Source organism: Canariomyces notabilis (assembly GCF_033297395.1).
Source record: "Canariomyces notabilis strain CBS 508.74 unplaced genomic scaffold N656scaffold_26, whole genome shotgun sequence".
NCBI lineage: Eukaryota > Fungi > Ascomycota > Sordariomycetes > Sordariales > Chaetomiaceae > Canariomyces > Canariomyces notabilis.
The window spans coordinates 103,618-124,975 of record NW_027041848.1 but is presented as its reverse complement, the minus strand read 5'-3'; the positions used below and the strand labels follow the sequence as shown (position 1 = coordinate 124,975).

Genomic DNA, 21,358 nt, shown 5'->3' with positions numbered 1-21,358 from the left:
GAGGCTGTCTCCTTCCAGGCCCAACATCTAGCTGGGAGCTACGCTTTGAGACACCAATATCATGTCGCCGGAGGTCCAGTGTCCACACTGCAAGGTCGTAGTTGGCGTTGCCGGCGAGAGTGAGGTAGGTGCGTCCCACCGACAGCAGGTTTCATTCGGCTGCGGCGCACTTGCTGCAACTGCTAACCAAAGAGGCAAGCATTGCATTTCTTTAGGAAAGTTACAGGACATAGTACCGAGTCGAGAAGATCTGTTAAGAGCGGTAGTCGAGAGAGCAAACTCTACAGCCAAAACTTGCGCTGCACTAACAGCAGATATGTACATACAATACCTTACGTATTGCACTTGTACAGGACACCTGCAATGACGATTTACACATCATGCATCGCAGGAGCCAGTCGGAAGGCATCAGGTGCTCTGGATTGCTCACCATGTCAGCCAACAAGTACTTATATGAGAAGCCCCCTCCCATCCATGATCACCATCAGTCCCCCCAAGCAAACCATCACACAAGACAATCACCCAAGTATCACATCACCCAGTTATTTCCATAATCCAATCTTCCATCGACACCCCGTTCACGCTCAAAATGTCTCCCCAACAGCAGCCCTGGAAGGCAGTCTGGCCCGCTCCTGCCACGGCTGTCGACCAGGCCCAGGTCATCCCCGAGAGCCTTTCACGCGAGGAGATGACCAACCAGCGCTCCTTTGGCAGCCATGCCTCCAACACCAAGGGCCGTATTGTGCATTTCAAGAAGTGTATGTCTTTGCTGTATTTTCTCCCTGAAACTTCCGTCTTATCCTTTTATGGAACGTGGAAACTTATCATACATCCGGTTGCGGTCTAGAATCTGAGATTCCCAACTTGAGCAGCGGTCTGATGTGAGAAGACGCAAAGGAAGGTGTTGTTCGTCTGGTTACCAACTTACCTATTCTGTGTTTTTAACTTTGGGTTGGATTCGTGCCAGCTGAGGGCGGGGATGTCATGTCGCGTAGCAACCCCAACCATAAGTTACCAGAAAAGCAAAAAAAATAGAGAACATGAAGCCAGGGGCCGGAGGTTTGATGGCCTGCAAGGACCTGTTCTCTCCCTGCCGTTCCCAAACTGTGAATCCAAGTATCAAAGTGAATGATTTGCCTGTCCCGATGATTTACGACTCGTAGTATTCCTTCCGCAGAGTCAGTCAACGAAACTCACAGGGCCAAGGTACTCGCCCGCCTGGAAAGTCTTAATCACTACTATGGGTATGATGTTTCTGAAGTCTCGGGCTTTACTTACCCTCCTGAGTGCCCCCAATGTGCAGCTCCTGCATGCCGCCAGAACGTGCGCAAATTTGCTCTCCGTCTAGTCCGGTGTCACACTCGGTACATGTATGCCCAGCGGCTGGACTGGACACCCCCAACTTGCCCCATTTGGGCCAGCAAGAGTCGATCCGTTATGTTGGAACATGCCGCTCACATACTGCAGATTATGAGTGAGTTACATGTACTATGAATTCCAAGTAGGCTTATGCTAGCATCCAGTTTACATTCCCATACAGGGCATCTTCCAGTCGTTATCCTGTTGATCCCATGTTCAGCCTTCGCTACTAACCTAGGCCGAGGTACTGCCCCGATCACCTTCTATTTCCTTCCAAACAATACAATAGTACAGCATTTCAGCTAGCATAGCCGGTCTCTTGAGTCTTAACCACCAGGGCAGGATCCAGTCCAAATGGTCAGGTACCAGTACCCTCCCTCGCCCTCATGCACTGCACCATCCCGTCAAAACAAAAAGTAAACCCCTCGCATGGGACGTCGAGTCCCAACTTTCCTCTTCGGCGTCTAGATATTGATGTCACCGTCTTCGAGCAGCTCAGCGAGGACGTCCGGGTCGCCAAGCTCGTCAGCCAGCGAGACAGCACGGCGCACGCGAGCCAGCTTGGTCTCGGACTTGTGAACGCTCCTGGCCAACCTGCGGCGAGCTTCCGCCGGCGTCGTGGTGTTTGCCATCTGGACGGGGACAACCTGATAGTTCAGCCACGTTAGCTATCCGATCGAAAGAGGGGAGAAGTAGTATGTAAGAGATAAGCAATGATACTTACTCCGCCAAACGGGCCGGCGCGTGCCGAGTTCTGGCAGCGGACCAGGCACACGTTGTCCTGGCCCGCCACGGTACCGGTGCATTCTGTCCCTGCAGGGATCGAGGCCGTGAGCGGGAAATCGGTGGCTTCACCGTCCTAAAAACCGGCAAGGGTCAGCATGGGAACATGCATGTGGTTATTGGGTTAGGAGGATAAGTTGGGAGGGTCGAGACGGGGCGGCAGTACTAACCCTGTTGCGGCTGTTCCGGCCAGGGACTAGAAACGAACAATATGTCAGTGGGAGAGAAGTGCATATAAGGGTGTGGAAAGGCCCATACCGTTCTGGGTAACTTGGATGTTGTTCCACGTTTGTCCAGTCCCATCCGTGTTCAGCATGCACTCATCTATAACGCGAGGTCTGTTAGCTTGTTCCGCAGACTGCAATGGCGCGGTCGAGGGTGACACGAAATCATGGAGGTACATACAAGGTCCAGCGCCGTCCGAGTTCACCTGATGCAAAGTCATCTGCACCTCGCCACCTGCGGTGACTTGAGGCAGCGAGTCACCAGTCTCGGCCATGATGGCTCGTGTGCCGGCCTCGAGGTTGTTATCACCGGCTGCAAGGGTTTCGCCGAAGGTCTCGGCCGCGTCGCCCCTGAATCGGGTGCTGTCCTGCTGGAACTGTCATGACATATCTGTTAGGACATACACATCCTTTGGTCGTGCTTGGGTTGAGCATGGTAGGGTAGGTGTATTTACCGGATTCCTGCGAGTCCCATCGCGGGGCGTGCTGGTATCAACGCCGAGGGCCACTGACGGTGGGGTTAGCGAATGCCTTCAATTGCCTTGAAGCCACAGGAAAGATGGCCGGGATGTTTGTGGTGAACTTACTGCCCGTGCCACCGGCATCTCCGGTAGCGGCAATGATGGCGCCGTGGCCGGCAACAAGTCTTGCTCCGGAGAGGAGTGTGAAGAGAAGAACCGCCTTCATGTTGATCGAAGAGGATGCCATTTTTTCTCTGAGGTTGAAAGATGGACGGAGTAACAAGAACCTGTCCTGCAGGATGAGAATGAATCTGCTGAGAGTGTGGAGGAAGTTGATTAAAGCTGAACCGCCAGTTCAGTGCTTGATGCGATGAAGATGGAGGTAGTGACGGCCAGATGATGACGGACTCCGGGACCTTATATAGACAGCTTGCTGGGAGAAGCATCGTGATGGTGACTGGAGTGTCTCCTGCTACTCAACTCGAGGTTGGTTTCAACTCATCGCGCTCAACCTCCCTCTCCACGAGAAGAGGGAACCGTCTGAAGTTTGCAAACACAACAGTATTGGGTAGGCAGTTTCAAGAAGGTGACAGTCTCAGTCTAGCGCGCTTGTGTCCGTTGCTTCGACTGAGTGCCACTGCAGAACCTCGGCTTTGGTCGGAGCTAGGGGTGCAGCTCTCTCGGCATTGAACGGGGCAGCCAGGCTGGCAGCTGCATCTGGAAATCCGGGACTTGCCTGTGTGTTTAGACTCCACGGGGCTCCCGTGGGCAGATCTCGAGATCGAAGCCGGGATTTGCACAGTGATTGCACCCTGGGTCCCTCTCACCCACAGACATCATGGCAACCAGGAAGTTTCAAAACCTTAAGACGAGGCCGAATAGGGAAGGACGGCGGCTCGAGATCGTGGCTGTGCTAATAGGGTCCGTCTTGGTTCCGGGCTCCGCAATGTTTCGTTTGGTGATGCGCATGTTAGGCTTGTGCGGTCGAACTTAGGCCCAGGAAGGGGAAGACTCTCTTAAACCTGCCATGCTGGGAGCGGCTACGGCCCGGTTCGGCGAATATGTCAAGATCGCACCGCACGGTCGCTGTCACTACCAGATGAGTAGGTACCTACAATATCAGGGTCGTATTGTACAGTACAGTACCTCAACGGATTGGTTGTGAAACCTTCACCAAAAAGCACAGACGTTGGGGTCTTGGGGAGGTTTCAGGGAACTGAAAGCACCTCGTGTTTCGACACACGAGGCCAATCATCGATGGGGAAGGAACTTAACAAGGCGTTCCGCCTAGGCCAAATCCAACTTCAACCTCTCGAAAGTTCGTATGGGTATGAAGTACGGAAGCTAGAAGCTATGGCCAAGGCCCAAAAGTAGAAGACTCAAATGTTATGGAGATCCGGATGCACAATTCGTAGGTATGTAGAACGCACGGTGTGCTAAGCTCCGCTGCTAGGCTCAGACTTTTAGGCGATGTTTAGTGGCTCAGTGCCGTTGCCATCCACTGAGGATGTGCTAATAGTGGAATGCAAGGCGCCTGGAGATTGGCGGGGAGCATGAGGTTGAAATACAGTGTAACTGTACAGTACGATTGCAGCGTAGCTGCAGTCCATACTGTACCTCGACGTTTATAGGGAACTCTACCAACATTCGAGTCTACCTGCTTTTGGCCCAGTTTCTTTAGTATGAAATGTTTAGCTTTTGAGCAATGCCTACTCGGCGCAAGACATCCATTGGCAGGCCTATAGTTCCATGCTCCGAGGGATGATCGGCAGCAGTGCGATCCGAAACAGTCGAAGCCTTATCGTTCCACGCTATCACTTACACCAGGAAAATGGGGCAACATTTGCCGGCGTTCTTGCCTTTACATGGAGGATGCCCCACCCTTACCCGATCACCTCCTGCCGTCTGCGGCCTTCAGTCATCCTCCCTACTTGCACTTGCCTACAAACGTCCGACAAGGTTAAGCCTCATCGACGCATGCCGTGGTAGGTAGGACCTTTAGGCTCGGAGCTTCTTGAAGCTCTTTTGTCTTTTTAGCACCCTCCCCCGCTCTCTGCTATCTTGGGTTATGGTAGGCACGTTCTCAATATCTCCCGGCCACGGTCTGCCTCCCTCTTCTCCCTCAACAACAACACTGTTGAGATTTTCACGTGAACCTTTGCTGTCTAATTCTGCTCTGAACCCATGCACTATGCCGCGCAACCATCCTTCAAGCCCAATTCACATCCCCAGCGTTGTATATCCTCCCAGCCAGCTTCCTTACCTTGCCGTCGGTGGGATCTACAAAACTAACTCTGGACATTCAAATATCCTAACAACTTTTGCTGGAATCCTCCCGGCAATTAGATGCTCACCCTCAGGACGCCCCTGCCATCTGGCCGCATCGGCGGGCTCCGTATAGCTAGCCTCAACGGCCTTTGCAAAGACCCTCCTAACGTCGGCGCCTCTCCCTGGGTTGGAGTATCGCAGTCCAATAACCCCCCAGCCTCTGCCCGGCTCTCTGGTACTTATGCTTCTTGGGATGAACTGCATTTTCCCACCGGACGGGAGCTCGCCTCCTTCATCCCACTCGAGGACGCGGTCAAAGAGCACGCGGTCGTTTTGGACCGCTTGCGTGTTGGAGAGCCAGCTGATGGCGAAAGACTGCAACTTTCCGAGATTTGCAGCCCAGTCCGCGAGGACGGCTTTCCAGTTCACCCCGTCTTCAGCTCCAGCTGGGACTGTGGCGCGGTCAACACAGAGATGCTCCAGCGTCTCGGCAAACCGCAGCACCAAAGCTTGGACATGCCCAGGAGATGTTTCCACGAATCGCAAGTGGAGTACCTCCAGTGGTGGCCGGTCTGAGTCCCGCGCGGCAAGCACTCGGATGAAAAACTCGCTCGGCGGGCAAATGACTGACAGTCTCCGGAGAGACTTGCCGCAAAGGACAATGTCGACCAGAGGACACCGGGTTCTTGGGGTCCTGTTGAATACCGGGTGCCACGCGAGTTGAAGATCAATCAGATGTGTCGACCAGGGGGGTGTTAGAGATTCGACGATGTTGCTTGGAACAAGGCTGTTAATCCACCCGCGCATCAAGGTCCCACGATTCAGGTGGAAGGATTTGAGCGGGATGTTCGCCACGGCCAAGAGAGCGACATGCACCATGTCGAGGACGCATAGGCCAGTGCTCTTTGGAGGGTTTGGTTCGGGCACAGTCACGATGTCAGGGTTAATGGACAAGAACTGGAGGTTGACTAGGCGGGCGAACATGGCGTGAAGGTGCCCAATGACGGGATTGGCGACGGGAGACGGGTCGAGAGAATAGGTTGACGGGTCGCGAACCCAGTGGTGTCCGGTTCCTGGGGCATGTCCAGGGGGATTGGAACATTGCTCGGGAGAGAACAGTTCGCAAATCCTGACATGACGCACATGGCGACGAAAAAGGTCGTCGCTGGCGATGCGGTTGAGACGTTCCAGGGATTCGGGACAGAGATCGATCTTGACGGTGCTGAAAAAAGCTGTTGCAAATGCAGCGGTCGAGCGCCGATACAGGGTCCTGCATGCCAACCGAATGCTGAGGATGTCTGTGCGGTCAAGCAGTCTAGCTATGTGCTCGACCAGCTCGGCTGGGAGGTCACAAAGCCCCATGACTAGGCTATTGTCCTTTGTCGTGACTCGTGGGAGAGAAGTTGCCAAGACGTATGGCGCAGAAGGGATGATCAACCTGGGCAGAATGCAGAAAAGAAAGGAAGTTGGCGGAATGAGGGGAATTTGGAGAGTGCCATGTTTTTGAAGCCGGCACTTGGGCAGGGTGTAAGCACACGAGCCAACGACAAAGCTACTAACATGAACTGTGAATTACCCAGCACCATAAGGTAGGTATGTAGTACCTACCTTACTTAGGGGGAGTTACCCTAGTGTAACATTCGATTGGAGCAATCTGACCGTATCTGGACTTCAGTATGTCTATGTTATACCACGGTGCGTTGATCTTCCCTGCTCAGTCTGTACCTTACTACAGGAATTTGCTACTCTTCGTGATCCTATCCAGCCATAAAACGCAACAGAAACTGCCATCCACATCTCCCTCACACGACTAAGAATTGGCAACTACTTTCTGTTGTATCTCTTATTCCCATCCGTCGTCGTCAACGAGTTTGCCACCATGATCTCGGGCTGGGCCACGAACTGACCATCCTCGACAAGAAACCTTAGTGTGAGTCTGGGCGTGTCACTGTACATAAATACCCGCAGCACGACCAGCTGTCTCCCCTTGTCATCAACCCCGTCGTCGTCCACCGTGACCAGGCCCTTCCCAAACGGTCCAGGAGGGTCATCGGGCCCCGGAGTTTGCGACGAGTAGGGTGTATACCGAACGTTCTCAGGAGGCACCCCAGCTCCCTCGTCCTCATCCATGAAGTACTCCTTGAGGCGGGCTGGTCCTTGGTCCAATCTATTGTCCGGGACGCTGCCCATAATGATGGCATACCTCTCGGTAGGGCAATCTGGGGGCGATACTTCGTTGAAGCTGTGATCGCTCAGCCCTTCCGACAGCTCAATCTCGGGAATAAGTACCTCCTCTGTTAAGGCCCGTGTTTCGAGAGCCCTGCACGGCCGGTTGTTGGGGCCTATCATCTCCTGGGCCATGTGTCCGAAGAAGAGACCTCGAGAGCCGACAACGACGAAGACGGTGCATCCGTGAAAGTAGGCCGTGGCAACCCGCAGACCGGGAATTAGAGGGCCGTAAAACTTGACCGCACCGATGGGAACCCATTTCAGCAGGTCGGTTTCCGCAGCGCCCCTCCTCGTCGTGTCACGCACAGTGACCCAGTCGTTGTAGAGGTCCCGTTTGGAGATGAGGCTAGAGGGACGTCAAGTCAGATGATGTTTTTTCAACAAAACTCTCGGAGAATGCTACTTACCCACGTCCAGAGATAGCCGTGTGGGACAGGGACTCGTTGGCAGCAACAGACGTTGGCGATACCAATGCCGAGGATGATGGCGATGAGCTTGGAAGAATGCTCAGCCCCTCACTTTTGGTGCAGTGCTTACACGGGCCACGGCTTGACGACGAAGTATGATTCCCCTGGACGGGACATGATGTCGGCGGGAGAGTCGTCAAGACGGTCACGGTCTGCGTTACGTCCTCGGTGACGGTTTTGGTCTGCGTCACCCATACAGTGAACGGGTGAACGCTGGTCGGGGCCAAAGGGGGAGCACCACATCCGCTGGTTTTCAAGGTAATAGGGAAGCACTTGGTCTGGCCAAAATCGGGCTTGATATAGATGTTGTACTCATAGTCGGTGGCCGGGCAGGCCCAGAAGGACGGTGACCCCTGGTAGAGCAGATTGTTGTACGCGTCTATCGAAAAGCCTGGCGTAGGGGGTTTGCCAGCGTCACACTGGAACTGCGTAATGGGAGCTTCTGCTCAAAAAGTTAGTCATCTGGCAAGGGATGGATAGAGCGGCGGACGTCAGCTAACCTGTGACAATACAGCCAAAGCCGTCAGAGTCGATGATGCCGCCATTGGTTATGAAGAAACTGGCCGTTTCGTAACTCCCGTTGAGTCTGATCTGGCCGTCTTGTAGCTGTCCAGCGGGACAGACAAATGGCTCAGCTGAGGAGAGCGTGAACTCACATCCGGCTGGCGGTTGCGATGGCGACTTGTTGTGTCTGGGGAGTCTAGTGAGGGGAAACCATGCAGCAAATGCGCTGCCAGGCAACAAGGCCGTAGCTGCAGTGAGGGACACCAGGAGTCTCATGATGGGCAAGCTTGAAGTGGAGGAAATGGCAGAAGAAGGAGCACGCTCGCTTGGATAAGGGGTAGCAAAGGTCAAGTAGTAGTAGGTACCTACCTATTCTTATGTGACAACGGAATACACCCACTCACGTCTTGATTGCCCTTGTCGGCCTGGCCACCCTTCGAATGTTCCTCAAAGGGGAATTCGGGTGAACTGCCGATGTGTGCAGGATCGGCTTCGTCGCCGTGTGAACGACTTGACCCGGTTGCCTACCATTTCCATCCCCATATCAGGCATGGGCGGCCGAGTCTACACCGAGGTATATAGTAGCCACGAGACTCAGGCATTCATGTTAGCAAACACCATCATCAAAGCCCCCCATTCATGGTTCCTCACGACAAAATCAATGTTCTTGCATGAACAAACAAATCCTACTCCTGGCCACATGATGACGGCCCGAGCCATGATAGGCCGGTGATGGCAGTCGTTGTTGGTTCATGCTCTATGTGTTTACACCGCAATGCTGACAAGGTGTGATGTGATGACGGTGAGTCGGCGGTGTAGTCGGACGCGGGAGTCGGGACTGGTAGGGCTGAACCACTTACACTCCTCAACTACATCCAAAACACAGTGCGGAAAATACCTACGCAGCTGTGTTTGTTGGTCAGCCTTACAGAATCGCACGACTTGGCCGTAAGATCTTCGCCTTGTGTCGGCCTAGTCCAGTCCAAAAGGAGTGGGATCAGAGCCATTGGTCGAGAAGTATGGTTCTGGGGGAAAAATGGACCAATGATGGCACGTGACAGTATTCTGTTGGCTTCGTTGGTTGTTGGAGACAACTGCCACCTGTGGCTCGTACTTGGTGTTCGCTCTGAGGCCACCACTAAAAGGGCTGACTGCGCAGGTAGGGTATATGGCATTGTGGTATTGGCGAGGCCATGGTGAGAGCGGGGACACGGCATCGGGCCTTGCGGGACTCTCACTCCTCTCACTCAATCAAGGCTTGACCTAACGTTGGAATACAGCACACTCGGATGTAGTCGGCTATCCTAGGAGTTGTATGTACATACAGGTTACTTGCATGTGCTTACTACTATCCCATTCAAGATAACAACAGTCCTCGGGTTCATACGAAAAACGTGACTCAAACTTGCAGTCTTACCCTTAGGTAGGTACTTTATACCATGTAACTAGTAGACAACATGAACCGAGGAACAAAGTGCCGTTAGATAGCAGGAATGACTCAAGCTAAGGTATTCAAAATGAACAGACACCGGAGTAACAAGGAATGACCCTGACCACTAATTCAGACAGAAAGGGTACTATACCTATAAGCCTATCCCACTAAGTAAGGTAGGTAGGTACTAGCAGTCATAAGGAGAGAACGGCCAAAGCATTTCTCAGGCCACTTTGTCAACACTTCCCCTGAGCCATGATTCCATCTTCCCCACCTTGAGCCGGCGAGCAATACTCCTGGTCAATCTGGACACCATGGTCCCTTCCGTAGTACTAGTAGTCTCCAGCCGTAGAACTGCCGCGTCAGGAGTTAAAGCATTCCGCAAACGACGCCTCTCACATTTGTTGGCCTTTCGGTCTTGCGAGATAAACCACCAAGAGGAGCACAGCGAGGCCTTGAACCGGTTCCAAGCAAAATATGCCATTTCGACACGGTCATGTCGCCTTCGGATGACCGATTTCCACTCGTGCTGGCGAGACGCACTCGGATTAGAGGCGGCCCCGCTGTCAGGTTGCTCATCGTATCTGAACCCTTGCACAGATTGGTGTAGAGGCGTCCCCTGGCGCACTTGACTCGGCCCGTCCTGTGCATGTGGTGGTTCTTGTCGGCTTTGGGCGTCTAAGGTACCTGGTTTTTGCTGTTGGTCCTCGGTCTTGAACCTCGATGCTGTACCAGCGAGGGAGTAATCCCGCAGTTGGGCGCTGTCTGGAAGAGGTGGTAATTCTTTTTCGCCAGAATTTCCAAGGTCTAAGCGAGATGGAAACTGCGAGTATGCGGACTCGGTGTAAACCATGTCATACTCGTATTCGTCGTCAGAGGCAGCTCCCTGCTCATTTTCGTAGAGCCCTAGCCCTACAGCTGGCTGCACATTGGTATTACTGGTAGCATCGGGTGTGTCACCGATGATACCGGAGGAGCCGTCATCGATGAATTCAAAGCGCTTTCGCAGCTCAGCGATAGATGCCTTGTAAGCGGATACGGCAGATTGAGCGTCATACGAGTATGACGGGGTGATGGGGCTTCCAAGTTGGTCATGATGCCCTGGCCCCTGGGAACTTGAGCTGCTGTGCGAAGGCCTTCTTGAGCTTCGGTCTCTCCATGATGAGGTAGCGTGTGTCGACGTCGATATACTAGATACGTCGGTGGTACCAAGTGTATTCACGTTGGTTCGGCCGTCAAGGCATGTCTCAAGACGCTGGAGCGTCTTCAAGATCTCCTCTAGTACTCGAGCATCCGGCTGGCTAGCCATGGTGATGGATGATGGAGAGAGTTTGTTTTCGAGGGGCCGATGTCTTGGGTTGCGAACATATGCGCCGGGCACTTCATGTTCATCCCTGTTCATGTGTCGTACCTTGCATGCTCCGGGCAAAATACCTACTTATCTCGCCCCCTCCTGAGACGAGACCCATGATCCATCGTCCGTGTTACCGATGATAGTCAGCACCTGTATCTACGCAAGGTCTCTATTACGGCGCCAAAGAATGTTTGATGGTGGTACAAACTTGACCAAGCGGAAAATGGTGGCTCAATGGCATGCTGATGCCTGGCCGCCTTCAAGCCGCTGACCAACATGATGCCGAGGTAAAGCCACACCCATCAGCAGCAAATCAGCGTTTTCTGTGTACTGGCACTGTCTCATAGAAGTACCTTGGTAAGTACTAGTGGTTGATGCCGAGCTTCCCTTCACCTTAGACCTTCCGGGTTTTCCGTGAACGGGATGGTGGTCATCGGACTCATCGCGGATTGTCGGCCGCTTGCACATCACCAACAACACCATATGGCCCATAGCAGAGGCCTGACAATCTCGAGGGTGAGCCCGAGGAATAGCCCGAGGGAACAGAGAAATCCCTGATTGTATGCCAACCTAGGCATCCGTCGGTATAGATCGGGGAAGGCCGGTCACGCGATGTTCGGCTTTTTAGGTATGCTATTCAGGAGACGGTCAAAGGGATGTTGATGTCAGACTTAACTCAACACTGTTGTCTCATGATCAGAAATACATGTATGTAGCATGTCAACGTCCCCTACCTGCCATCCGTTGTCTGCCAAAGGTTTTCTCCATGGTCTCTCCCGGTTCTGCACAATGCCATCTCTATTATACGCTATTGTAGTGTCTCTTACTTTCTCACCTCTACTTGCTGAGGGAGTCTTCGTTCGTTCCACCTCGCGATGTGCACCGAAGGAGTACTGGTGTCAGGATCGATGTGGCTCCGATGACTACGGCGATACGTGCTGCCAGACCCCTGATGGGCAGCACAATCTATGCGGCCCCGGTGAGGAAATGCCATGACCTAGTATGTTGTCAACGTCACTAACGTTTGCCAGGAACCATTTGTTGCATGTTTGGGTGCTGTCCAGCAGGGACGTCTTGCAATGCTGTGGGCGGCTGTGATCCACTCCCTGTAAACGCTCCCACTGGCAATGTTTCCACGACGGAACCGTGCCCTGAAAGCAGCACTTCACTTGTGGTCTCTTCCATAACCTCCCACGTTATCGTTACGGAAATCCGAACCTGCACCGAGTATGTAACTTCAACATTCTCAAGACCATGTATCTCAGGGAGCAGCTCCACGAGCAGTTTCAAGTCTTGCAACTTTTGCTCCTCTGCGAGCAAGTCCTCCTCTACTACTTCATGCCCGCCCATCACGGCATCAGGGGAATTTCCGCAATGCTCCTTCACAGAATGGCCGACGCCGACAACAAACATCTCATTGCCCCCGAGGCCGCCAACCTCGACCAGGACGCGGACCAGCAGCGGCACACTGGTAAGTGCCACAACTTGGACGGAACCAAACGGGGATACTATCGTGTCTAGCGGCTCCGTCATTGTCATTGGCACTAGCAGCTTCACGGTACCGACCGGGGTCACTACCATGACAACCGGTGGCCATACATTCACCTTTGGAACACCCACGGCCACCACCACCGGGCAAACAGATGCTACAAGCGGTACCAGTGCTACTGATGGTGGCGGTACTACTACTAGTAGAAGTGGTAGCGGTACTACAAGTGCTACTGGTGTTACAAGTTGGACGAGGTCCGACGGCCAAACAGTTATCTCCAGCTCAGGGGTCGTTATCATCGGAACAAACACGCCAATTACCCTGCCAACTGTGTCTTCTCTGACAACTCTCACTACAGGAGGAGAAACGTTCACTTTGACTCCTCCATCTGGACTCCCGGCCAGCCCCGCACCGACGACATGGACCAGGTCAGACGGCCAGACCGTTATTTCTAGTTCGGGTGTCGTGATCATTGGAACCAATACGCCCATCACTCTGCCCAGTGTATCTTCCCTGACAACAATCACCACGGGAGGAGAAACATTTACCTTGTCTCCTACATCTGGGACCCCCTCGCCTCCAACCTCTGGCCTCTCAGGCAGCGGAGCGCCAACAACGTGGACTAGGTCTGACGGTCAAACTGTTATTTCTAGTTCAGGGATTGTGATCATCGGAACCAACACGCCAATTACCCTGCCCTCAGTCTCATCCCTCACTACTCTGACAACTGGCGGAGAAACATTCACTCTCTCGCCGCCTGCATCCATCACGACGACATCCCCGATCGCAACCACCTGGACCAGATCTGATGGCCAAACTGTCATATCCAGCTCTGGGGTTGTTGTGATTGGCACAGGAACGCCCATCACACTTCCCTCCGTCTCTTCCCTCACTACCTTAACAACCGGGGGAGAAACATTCACTCTCTCCCCTACAACATCCGCCCTCTCGTCCGCGACATCCACTACGCCGACATCGCCAGTTGCAACGACCTGGACCAGATCCGACGGCCAAACTGTTATCTCCAGCTCCGGACTTGTTGTAATTGGCACAGGCTCACCCATCACCCTCCCCACCGTCACGACACCCACAACCGTCACGACAGGTGGGGAGACTTTCACGCTTTTCCCCATCGCTACAGCTACCTCAATCACTTCAACGACATCAAGTGGCGGGATTACTACCACACTTCCAGATGGGCAAACACTGGTGTCCAATTCAGGGGTCATCGTCATTGGCACCGGAACTCCAATCACACTCTCGGGAACTACAACAGTGACAACCGGCGGATCCACGTTTACCTGGACCGCCCCAGGCCCCATCACGACCGCGACCTCGACAACATCAACATCGAACGTGGGGCCGCTGCCGACGTTCACAACCTGGCCACCTGAGGGTACTATCGAGCCCATCACCGAAGAGGTGGACGAACCAGAGGAAGACGATGGAGGCAGCAGGGTTCCATGTACCTTGTGGTTTTTCTTCGTGAGTTACTATATGCCAGCAGACATAAACCTGGCTAACGACCATACGTATTCAAGATTTGCATCAGGACCGGCCCTATAATCATTGGAGGTTGGTTCTGGAGGTTGCCACCAGGCATCTACCCGCCGTAAGCATTGAAACTTGCAATCCCGATACAACCCAATACTGACAACGCATGACAGCGGTCCTCCACCTATCGGCATCCTCCGGCTCCCGCCCGGAGTCACCATCAGTGGGCCGCTGCCGCCGTGGCCCCGTATCACGATAGGCCAGGATCATAAACCGACCTACTCGGAGGAGCCCACAGAATGCCGAACCGAGACAGCCACAATCTGCGCGACAACATTCTCAGTAGGCCCGTCGACGACGAATGTCGCGTCCACCTGCGCCGACATCCTCGGCTGTCAAGTCACAGACTCAGCCACGACCATGACCATAACGAGTGCTTGCTCGACGGCCACCGTGACTGACTTCTTCGTGTCGTGCACCACAACCGCACCGGGCCAATCCTCCTGCACCACCACCAGCAGCCGCGTTACCTCTGGCTGTTCGGTGTCGGCAACAGCCACGACAACTGTTGGATCCGGATCGTGCGTCCTCCACAGAACCAGCACCACCGAGATCACAGAACTCGAGCCCCCATCATCATCAACAACAGCACCCACCACTACTAGCACCAGCACCAGCACCAGCCGCACGTTCCTTACCGACCTCCCTACCCTGACCACAGGCTGGACCAACCCCTCTGGAAGCAGCTGCGCCTCCACGACAACCTACACCTCGTGCATCTTCCCCGGCGGCCGGGAGGGCATCTCCGTGTGCGCCCCCGCAACGACATGCGCGTCCTGGGTAGCCACAGGAACCACCACCGCCACCACCACCAATTCTCCAAGCCCAACCCGCACACCACTGGCCATAAACCGCAAGATGTGCTTCCCCGAATCCCATTTCCCCAACCACCCCGACATCAACCCGTACTGGCAAGACATCTTCATTGTGTATGCGTGCGGGCGGGACGACGTGGCGGCCATCGACGTGGTGCTGGGCCCGGACAGCGAGCCGCTCGGGATGAACACGGTCATGAACGGCACGCCGTACTGGTACAGCGTGTCGTGGATCCAAGGGTGCACGACCGACGTTGAGGAGCAGAGCGCGTGGATGCCTGTTCCGGGGTCGGAGGATACCTGCTATAGCTTGTTGAGGGGAAATTTTGCAAACTGTGAGTCCAAGTTGTTTGTTTTTTTTCCCCCCATTGTGTGTGCAAAGTCTCCGGCCGTGAGAGAGTCGCAAGGTGTGCTGATCTGTCCGTTATAACACAGGTAACAATGGTGGTGTGGGTGGTTATGTCGAGGCGGGTTGTCTGAGATATGTGTTTGAGCCGTGCGACCCGGCTACGAGGGTCTGTCGGAGATGAGGAAGAAAGGTTTTGCCCGGCACTTGGTGGTTGGATAGAACTTATTTCCCAACGGTCCATACCTGTGGGTCAGGGACGTTGTACTGCAGTCCATAGGACATTGGCTCTTACCCCTTTCCTTCGTAACATCTTTGTCGATGTGGCCAAAGAAAGGAGCTTGACATCCTGCCGGGCAGAGAAGACGCCGCTGTTGTGGGCTGGCAAGGCACATATCTCGAATACTTCGCAGTCAGTTTCGTCCCGACCACATTCGTCAAAGTGATGCCAGCCAGAACGCGACGTTGCTTCCAATGCGCTCGAAGCCAGTCCCTCAGGGCATGTGACTGCGACCTCGCGTAGTCTTGCTCGTTCCAGAGCCACCAAAAAGATACCCTTTGCTAAAGCCTCCCAAGTACTTCGTAGGAACCAACAGCTCCACCAAAAGCCTTCTTCTCAGACCTGAAGCATCAACCTCCTGCGCCTGCTCGCCAATGGCGTTTTCGCAAGGTCTATTTTGATGAACAAAACCATTGCCAATGGCATGTCGTGATGTGCTCCAAGACCGATAGTTCCATCCCGCACGGCGAGACAGCGTAGGTCGGGTCTATAAGCTGGCGGAAGCCAGAGAAGGTCTTCAAATCCCTGACGCACCCACTGGGACCCCACGTAGAGACAGCTTTCCGCTGCTTCCATGTCCGCTATCCCGGATTCTAAAGTTCCCTGACTAGTAGCCCGAACAGCAGGTGGGATTGGGAGAGCCCCGATTTTGGGGCCCGGAAGTAAATACCGACAGTCGGCCGAAAACGATAAGCCCGCAAAGCCTGCCTCAATGCAGTATCTCCCAATCTCCGCGCGGGTCTCGAGATCCCACATCCGTACAATCGTCCCACGTCCAGTCTCAGATGAGGCCACAAGTTTCCCCGTTGTAGAAATCACCAACCCAGTGATTCCCCAGTTTGTTTCGCCGCGGCTCGTTGATACTTGGAAAGTGATATTTTCCTTTCCTGAGCGTGTATCCCATAGAGTAATGCTGACGTCACGGAATTCACCGTGTACTTGCAACCTACCACCTGCGGTGGTTGCAATGAGTTGACCGTTGGGGTGAAAAACGGCACGTCGATGGTAACGGGATGCGCTTCAACCGTAGGACTCCCCTCTCGTTTCCTGTCGCTACTTCCAACAGTTTGCAGTAGCCTTCGTACAGTTGCCCGCCATCGTCAACAGTGACGGCGACTAGCGTACTGTCTGGTGAGAATACAATGTCCATGATGGTATCCTGATACTGTGGCAGCTCCTTCTTCCACTCTTTCGTCGTCGCAAAATTCCAGAGATGCAAGGTGCAATCACTTCGACGACGATCCGTAAGCACGCACGCGAGAGCCCGACTATTCGACGAAAACTCAACGTCTTCAACCTTATAGTAGGAAAGCCGCGGTGCTAATTTCGTACACTCGAGCGTGGTGCAATCGACGACGCAGAGCTCCTGTCTTGATACCAAGGCGATAAGCTTGCTGTTTGGCGCGAAAAAAGCCTCGAGGACGCCGCTGTATGTGGTGACAACGGCGAAGTCTTTATCGCAGACATGGAACGTGTCGTAGTCCTCTTTGAGAACGCTAGTCCTGCCATCTGGTGATAACTGCAGACCTTCCGCTGACTTCGCTATTGCAGCTTCCGGTGCCTCGGCCTCGGCGGACCAAATTCGGATCGAGCCATCGTTGTTATGCACGGTGACCCGATCATCGTCACCAGGGAGCAAAGTAACTGAGCGCACAGCGAACTTGCGGCTGTCTAGATGAGCGTCTTGTGGTTGGACCGTTTCCCATACTCGGACCAGTCCGCCCCAGGCTGCGGCGACGAAATTGCCATCTCGAGAGAAAGACAACTGCCTGGCATCACTGGCGTGAAAAGTTTTCCCACTTTCCAAGTCTTTGTATGCAAGAGTCTGATAGCGCACCATGGTGTTGTGTAAATGGCCACCAGATCTCCATTTGTTGGGTGGTACGCGATTGCCCCAGGCGGAGCATCAAGGTGATACTCATACTGCATCTCACCAGTCGTAGTATTCCAGAACCTGACAATCTCGTTCGATACTGAGGCAAGGGTTTGCCCGTCCATTGACACCGCGACGTAATGGATGAGACTCCTCAAGTCCTGGGGATGAACCATGATCCATAGTTTTCCCTTCTCAACATGCCACAAGGTAAGAAAGGATTCTTCGCCGGCCAAGGTCCCATATGACCTAGATCCCGTGACTATAAACTAGCCGTTCGGCGAGAAGGCAACCGCCGTAACGGTGCGCCCAGGGACACTGAAGAAACGCACCTCATGAGCCTTGTGGGTGTTCCATACCCGAAGAGTCATATCGTATGACAATGATGCTAAGATGTTGGAATCCTGACGCGAAAAGGAAATGCCAGCGACACCGCTAGAATGACCCGTCAGGTTCCTCATTGACCCGTTGACGAAGTCCCTCACACTAATCAGCCCATCCTCCAGTTCTGAGGCGACAGTTCGACCATCCGGAGAGAAAGCAACACGCCATACCGACTTCGAATGATCGAATTCGTAGAGGCTCGTCCCAGTCACATAGTTCCAGATTCTTGTCTTCCCGTCCCGTGAACCAAATACGATGAGATCATCTAAAGGAGAAAATGCGACCGATGTCACGGTACTGTCGGCCTCCAGCACGGAAACCAAATCAGGCCACCGCTCATTGACCCCTGGCTTGTGTGAAACCCAGGAAGGAATGAGATGTTCGAAGCGGGACCGTATTTGAGTCTTAGTTAGACTGAAGACCAGTGCAGAGCAGTAGATTTGCAAAGGAGCGCGCTCAATGACCCAGCTATTCGAAAGCACGAAGCGTCTAGCGTCATTTACGAGATCAGATAGAAAAGGGCTTTCCGATGGCTTAAGTAGGGAGGAAGACATGGTTAGCAGACATACAAAGTGGGATAGGTCGATGACTTACCATGAGTAGTGTCGCCAAGCGATTCATGGCGAGAGCCGCAACTGGGGTTTTCCGAATCAAACTCATTGCCTCCAGCCAAAACATCAACTTTTCGCGGAGAAAGCGATAGATCTTCCCATCGTCACTGAGCCCAGCTTCTCCGCGCTGCGTGTTGCTGAGCTTGGCAAGATGATCTACCCAGTAGCAACAAGCGTACTGTAAGGCTCGTGAGATATTGGTTTCGACTTAGCTGGGAGCAATCTCTGACACGCGCCATCCGGGCGAGACGAGGTTGCACATGTCCTGACGCAGATTCTGGGACATAAGTTCGAGGCAGCGCTCCAGTACCGCTCGGTGCATTGATGATTCTTCAACCCGGAAAGGAAGTCCCCGCGAGCGCTCCTCGCTTTAGGAGAAAGTCACGGAATGAGAGGTGGACAAGAGTTATTGGGAGATTCCCCTCCCGCGGGATAGCTATGACGGAGTGAAGCCGCCGTAACTTCTCGTCGAGCTCTGGTCTTTGGAGCAAAAGGAAGTCGGCAAGTGAAGACGTGGAAACGGGCTCGCAAAAAACAGCGATAAAGCCAAGGATCTTGGTAATTGATGCGAAAAACCTCCGCCTCGTTGTCACCCTCGCATTTTCAAGGTGTCTGAAACTCAAAACCTTGAGGTATATCTCATCGGCCTTCTCCTGAGGGGCACCACGGTCCACCAGGTTGTCGAAAATCACATCGAGGAGTTCCTGCCGGGAATCTGGGTCAGAAAATTCCTCAGCATCCAGAAAGCGGCACGCGGTCGCTGCGTAGATGAATAGTCCATCAGACTTCTGGCCGAGCTTTGCGATTCCATTTTGGTCGATCCAATCTGGCGGTACTTTCCGTTTCTTGACGATGCCAGTCAACGTATGTGTGAGATACCTCGTAATATCATCCTCCTGGTTCGTTTCGCACGCAGGATAAGGAACCTTGTCGAGAACCGACGAGCGATACAGGGAGCTGGGCAGCTCCTCGAAGCTTCTGACGATATAGTCGTCTGGTCTGCTGGTGATAAACATGCGTAGCTGGACTCGATGAAGGCTTTGAATAGCCACTAGCATGCTGAGCAGCTGCTCAACGTCGGTTTGGTAAATGCACTCATCCAATGCATCGACGGTGACCACTAAACGTATCGAGAGCAATGTCTCCTGGTCTAGTAAAGAAAGAGGATTGAGGATCAGGTTTTGGAATTGCTTGAAGGGGTCTTTCGATCCGATCTCTAAATCCTCTTTGACAGAATTGGCTATGTGAACTTTGAGGTCTGGGAGCTCTTGCGCCAGGCGCCTCGCGATGGTGGTGAAGAACATCTTCGTACTGTTTCTGGTTGCATCTCCTTGCTTGAAGAAGAAGCTGGCTCCGAGGAAAGCACCATGGGGTGGGGAGCGGCCACTACCAGCGAAGGGCTGCTGATGGTTCAGCGCATTCGCCACGGTCAGGGCGACGCTGGTCTTGCCAGTGCCAGCCATTCCATGCAACCAGTAGATAGGTTCCGCCGCGGGGTCATCGACCCAGTCTTGGATGTCGTTGAGGATGCTCACTCGAGTGCCTTCCAGGCATTGCGTCTCGGTGCCACAAACGACTTCAGCGGAGTCGAAGAGGGTGTTTCCGGCGCACTTGAGCTCTAGCAAGAGCCATGTTTGGTTGCCGTCCTACCAGGGAGTCATGTCAGCATCGTAGCTCCGTGGGAGGGTTTGGGAGAAGTCCGACATGCCTCTACGGAAGCGAGAGTTGCCTGCTACAAGGATTCAGCCTTCTTCATCATGTCATTGACGGTCCTCGAGATTTGCAGCGTTCTTCCAACGGTACGGATTTCTACTCCTTGATCTACCAGTCGGCTCGTTGACTCTATATCTGCCCACATGTCCTTCCAGCCGTCTCTGGTCAAAGAGTTTCTCAGGAAGCGATGCGCCCTGCTTCTTGCGTACTGCAGGACAACTCAAATTTCGTAAACGTATATCTGCGCATAAATGCTGACTAGTTTAGTTCTGATACTTAGCAGGAGCTGGCGGGCACTTTTAGATTGACTGCATGTGGACAGCCTTAGTTACTAGGTTGACTATGGCTCTCCGTCCCGAATGCTCATTAGATAGGTACGCACCTTGCGTCTCGGAATTCAGGTATCAAAATTCATCTTCTAGTACCTGGTACCGAACAAGGAGAAAGATAATGTTGTTCAAACCGTCTGCGGCATCGTCGTCCTGCTGCAACCCATTCTCAAGAAACTGTGACACATCTATCAGCACAAGAGTGGGAGTAACAGTATGCAAGAAAGCTACAAACTTACGGGAAGAATGGCCATAACCCCGGCCCAAGCAAGGGCAGCAAAGGGTTGGGCGGAGATGGCAGAGCTGATAACATCCTTGAAAGCGGCCACGGCTCTGATGGTCTTTTGGACGGCCGTCCGAACGGCAATGGACTTTCCGGCAATGGAGAGTGACAAACGGGTCCTAGGGAGCTCATCGAGCTTCTCTTTAGCAGCTTTTTGGATAGCTTCGAGGCGTTTGGCATCCGAAAAGTTTTGGGCTTCACCTTCTCCTGCGCCACCCAATGACGCATCTTTGCCGTCCCTGATGTACTTCTCGAAATCATCAAGGAGCCCCTGATGACCCGGATCTTCTCTTACGGTCTCGTATGCTTTAGCCCAGAGGTTGTAGTATGTGTGTGTCTCCCAGGCGGTCTCACCGTCTCCAAGCGTCAGTGCAGCGAGGTCGACGGGACTCGGACCGCCGTCTGATTCTGTCTGTTGGCCGCTTTCCTGCCCGTAGCCTTCGGGCTAGCGGAGAAGCCAAAGAAAGTTAGCTGGGTATGTAGCAGGCTGTCTCATTGCGGACTTTGAACTCACCACTGATCCGGGGTTCCGCGGGTCAGCCGGCAAAGGCTGCTTACCCAAGCGGATCAAGTCAGTGAACCGCATAGCTAGGTGTGTGT

The 21,358-nt window shown here is 53.6% G+C and overlaps 10 protein-coding genes across 10 annotated transcripts; 2 read left to right on the top strand and 8 right to left on the bottom strand.

Moving 5' to 3' along the window:
• Positions 1–589: 589 nt before the first annotated feature.
• On the top strand, positions 590–1,478 carry N656DRAFT_801055 (uncharacterized protein; the record flags this gene model as incomplete). The annotated part of the gene is made up of 2 exons (XM_064818072.1): positions 590–758; positions 1,468–1,478. 2 exons carry the CDS (start codon positions 590–592, stop codon positions 1,476–1,478), a joined length of 180 nt encoding a protein of 59 aa, XP_064666829.1.
• N656DRAFT_346288 (uncharacterized protein) lies at positions 1,475–3,386 on the bottom strand. Its single transcript, XM_064809320.1, has 7 exons — positions 2,954–3,386; positions 2,822–2,874; positions 2,548–2,743; positions 2,401–2,466; positions 2,313–2,338; positions 2,084–2,218; positions 1,475–2,006 (listed from the first exon to the last, which is right to left on the bottom strand). Exons 1-7 carry the CDS (start codon positions 3,072–3,074, stop codon positions 1,824–1,826), a joined length of 780 nt encoding a protein of 259 aa, XP_064666828.1. The 5' UTR covers positions 3,075–3,386; the 3' UTR covers positions 1,475–1,823.
• A 1,233-nt stretch (positions 3,387–4,619) lies between these two features.
• Positions 4,620–6,547, bottom strand: N656DRAFT_783155 (uncharacterized protein). Its single transcript, XM_064815890.1, has one exon. The coding sequence runs from the start codon at positions 6,455–6,457 to the stop codon at positions 5,108–5,110; it is 1,350 nt and encodes a 449-aa protein (XP_064666827.1). The 5' UTR covers positions 6,458–6,547; the 3' UTR covers positions 4,620–5,107.
• Positions 6,548–6,919: 372 nt separating this feature from the next.
• N656DRAFT_771117 (uncharacterized protein) lies at positions 6,920–8,571 on the bottom strand (the record flags this gene model as incomplete). Its single annotated transcript, XM_064813831.1, has 3 exons — positions 6,920–7,670; positions 7,732–8,233; positions 8,292–8,571. 3 exons carry the CDS (start codon positions 8,569–8,571, stop codon positions 6,920–6,922), a joined length of 1,533 nt encoding a protein of 510 aa, XP_064666826.1.
• Positions 8,572–9,743: 1,172 nt separating this feature from the next.
• On the bottom strand, positions 9,744–11,193 carry N656DRAFT_783152 (uncharacterized protein). The gene has a single exon (XM_064815889.1). The coding sequence runs from the start codon at positions 11,034–11,036 to the stop codon at positions 9,951–9,953; it is 1,086 nt and encodes a 361-aa protein (XP_064666825.1). The 5' UTR covers positions 11,037–11,193; the 3' UTR covers positions 9,744–9,950.
• A 677-nt stretch (positions 11,194–11,870) lies between these two features.
• On the top strand, positions 11,871–15,791 carry N656DRAFT_814156 (uncharacterized protein; the record flags this gene model as incomplete). Its single annotated transcript, XM_064818383.1, has 11 exons — positions 11,871–12,060; positions 12,113–12,227; positions 12,333–12,805; positions 12,842–12,938; positions 12,975–13,072; positions 13,106–13,675; positions 13,886–14,055; positions 14,112–14,182; positions 14,238–14,239; positions 14,324–15,274; positions 15,375–15,791. 11 exons carry the CDS (start codon positions 11,871–11,873, stop codon positions 15,467–15,469), a joined length of 2,832 nt encoding a protein of 943 aa, XP_064666824.1. The 3' UTR covers positions 15,470–15,791.
• N656DRAFT_346135 (uncharacterized protein) lies at positions 15,791–16,603 on the bottom strand. Its single transcript, XM_064809318.1, has one exon. The coding sequence runs from the start codon at positions 16,319–16,321 to the stop codon at positions 15,902–15,904; it is 420 nt and encodes a 139-aa protein (XP_064666823.1). The 5' UTR covers positions 16,322–16,603; the 3' UTR covers positions 15,791–15,901.
• Positions 16,512–17,405, bottom strand: N656DRAFT_801049 (tricorn protease domain 2-containing protein; the record flags this gene model as incomplete). The annotated part of the gene is made up of 1 exon (XM_064818071.1): positions 16,512–17,405. The coding sequence occupies one exon, from the start codon at positions 17,403–17,405 to the stop codon at positions 16,512–16,514; it is 894 nt and encodes a 297-aa protein (XP_064666822.1).
• Positions 17,406–17,707: 302 nt separating this feature from the next.
• On the bottom strand, positions 17,708–18,376 carry N656DRAFT_716431 (WD40 repeat-like protein; the record flags this gene model as incomplete). Its single annotated transcript, XM_064812132.1, has 1 exon — positions 17,708–18,376. The coding sequence occupies one exon, from the start codon at positions 18,374–18,376 to the stop codon at positions 17,708–17,710; it is 669 nt and encodes a 222-aa protein (XP_064666821.1).
• A 389-nt stretch (positions 18,377–18,765) lies between these two features.
• On the bottom strand, positions 18,766–21,344 carry N656DRAFT_771114 (uncharacterized protein; the record flags this gene model as incomplete). The annotated part of the gene is made up of 4 exons (XM_064813830.1): positions 18,766–20,079; positions 20,572–20,652; positions 20,715–21,203; positions 21,273–21,344. The coding sequence occupies 4 exons, from the start codon at positions 21,342–21,344 to the stop codon at positions 18,766–18,768; spliced, it is 1,956 nt and encodes a 651-aa protein (XP_064666820.1).
• Positions 21,345–21,358: the final 14 nt, after the last annotated feature.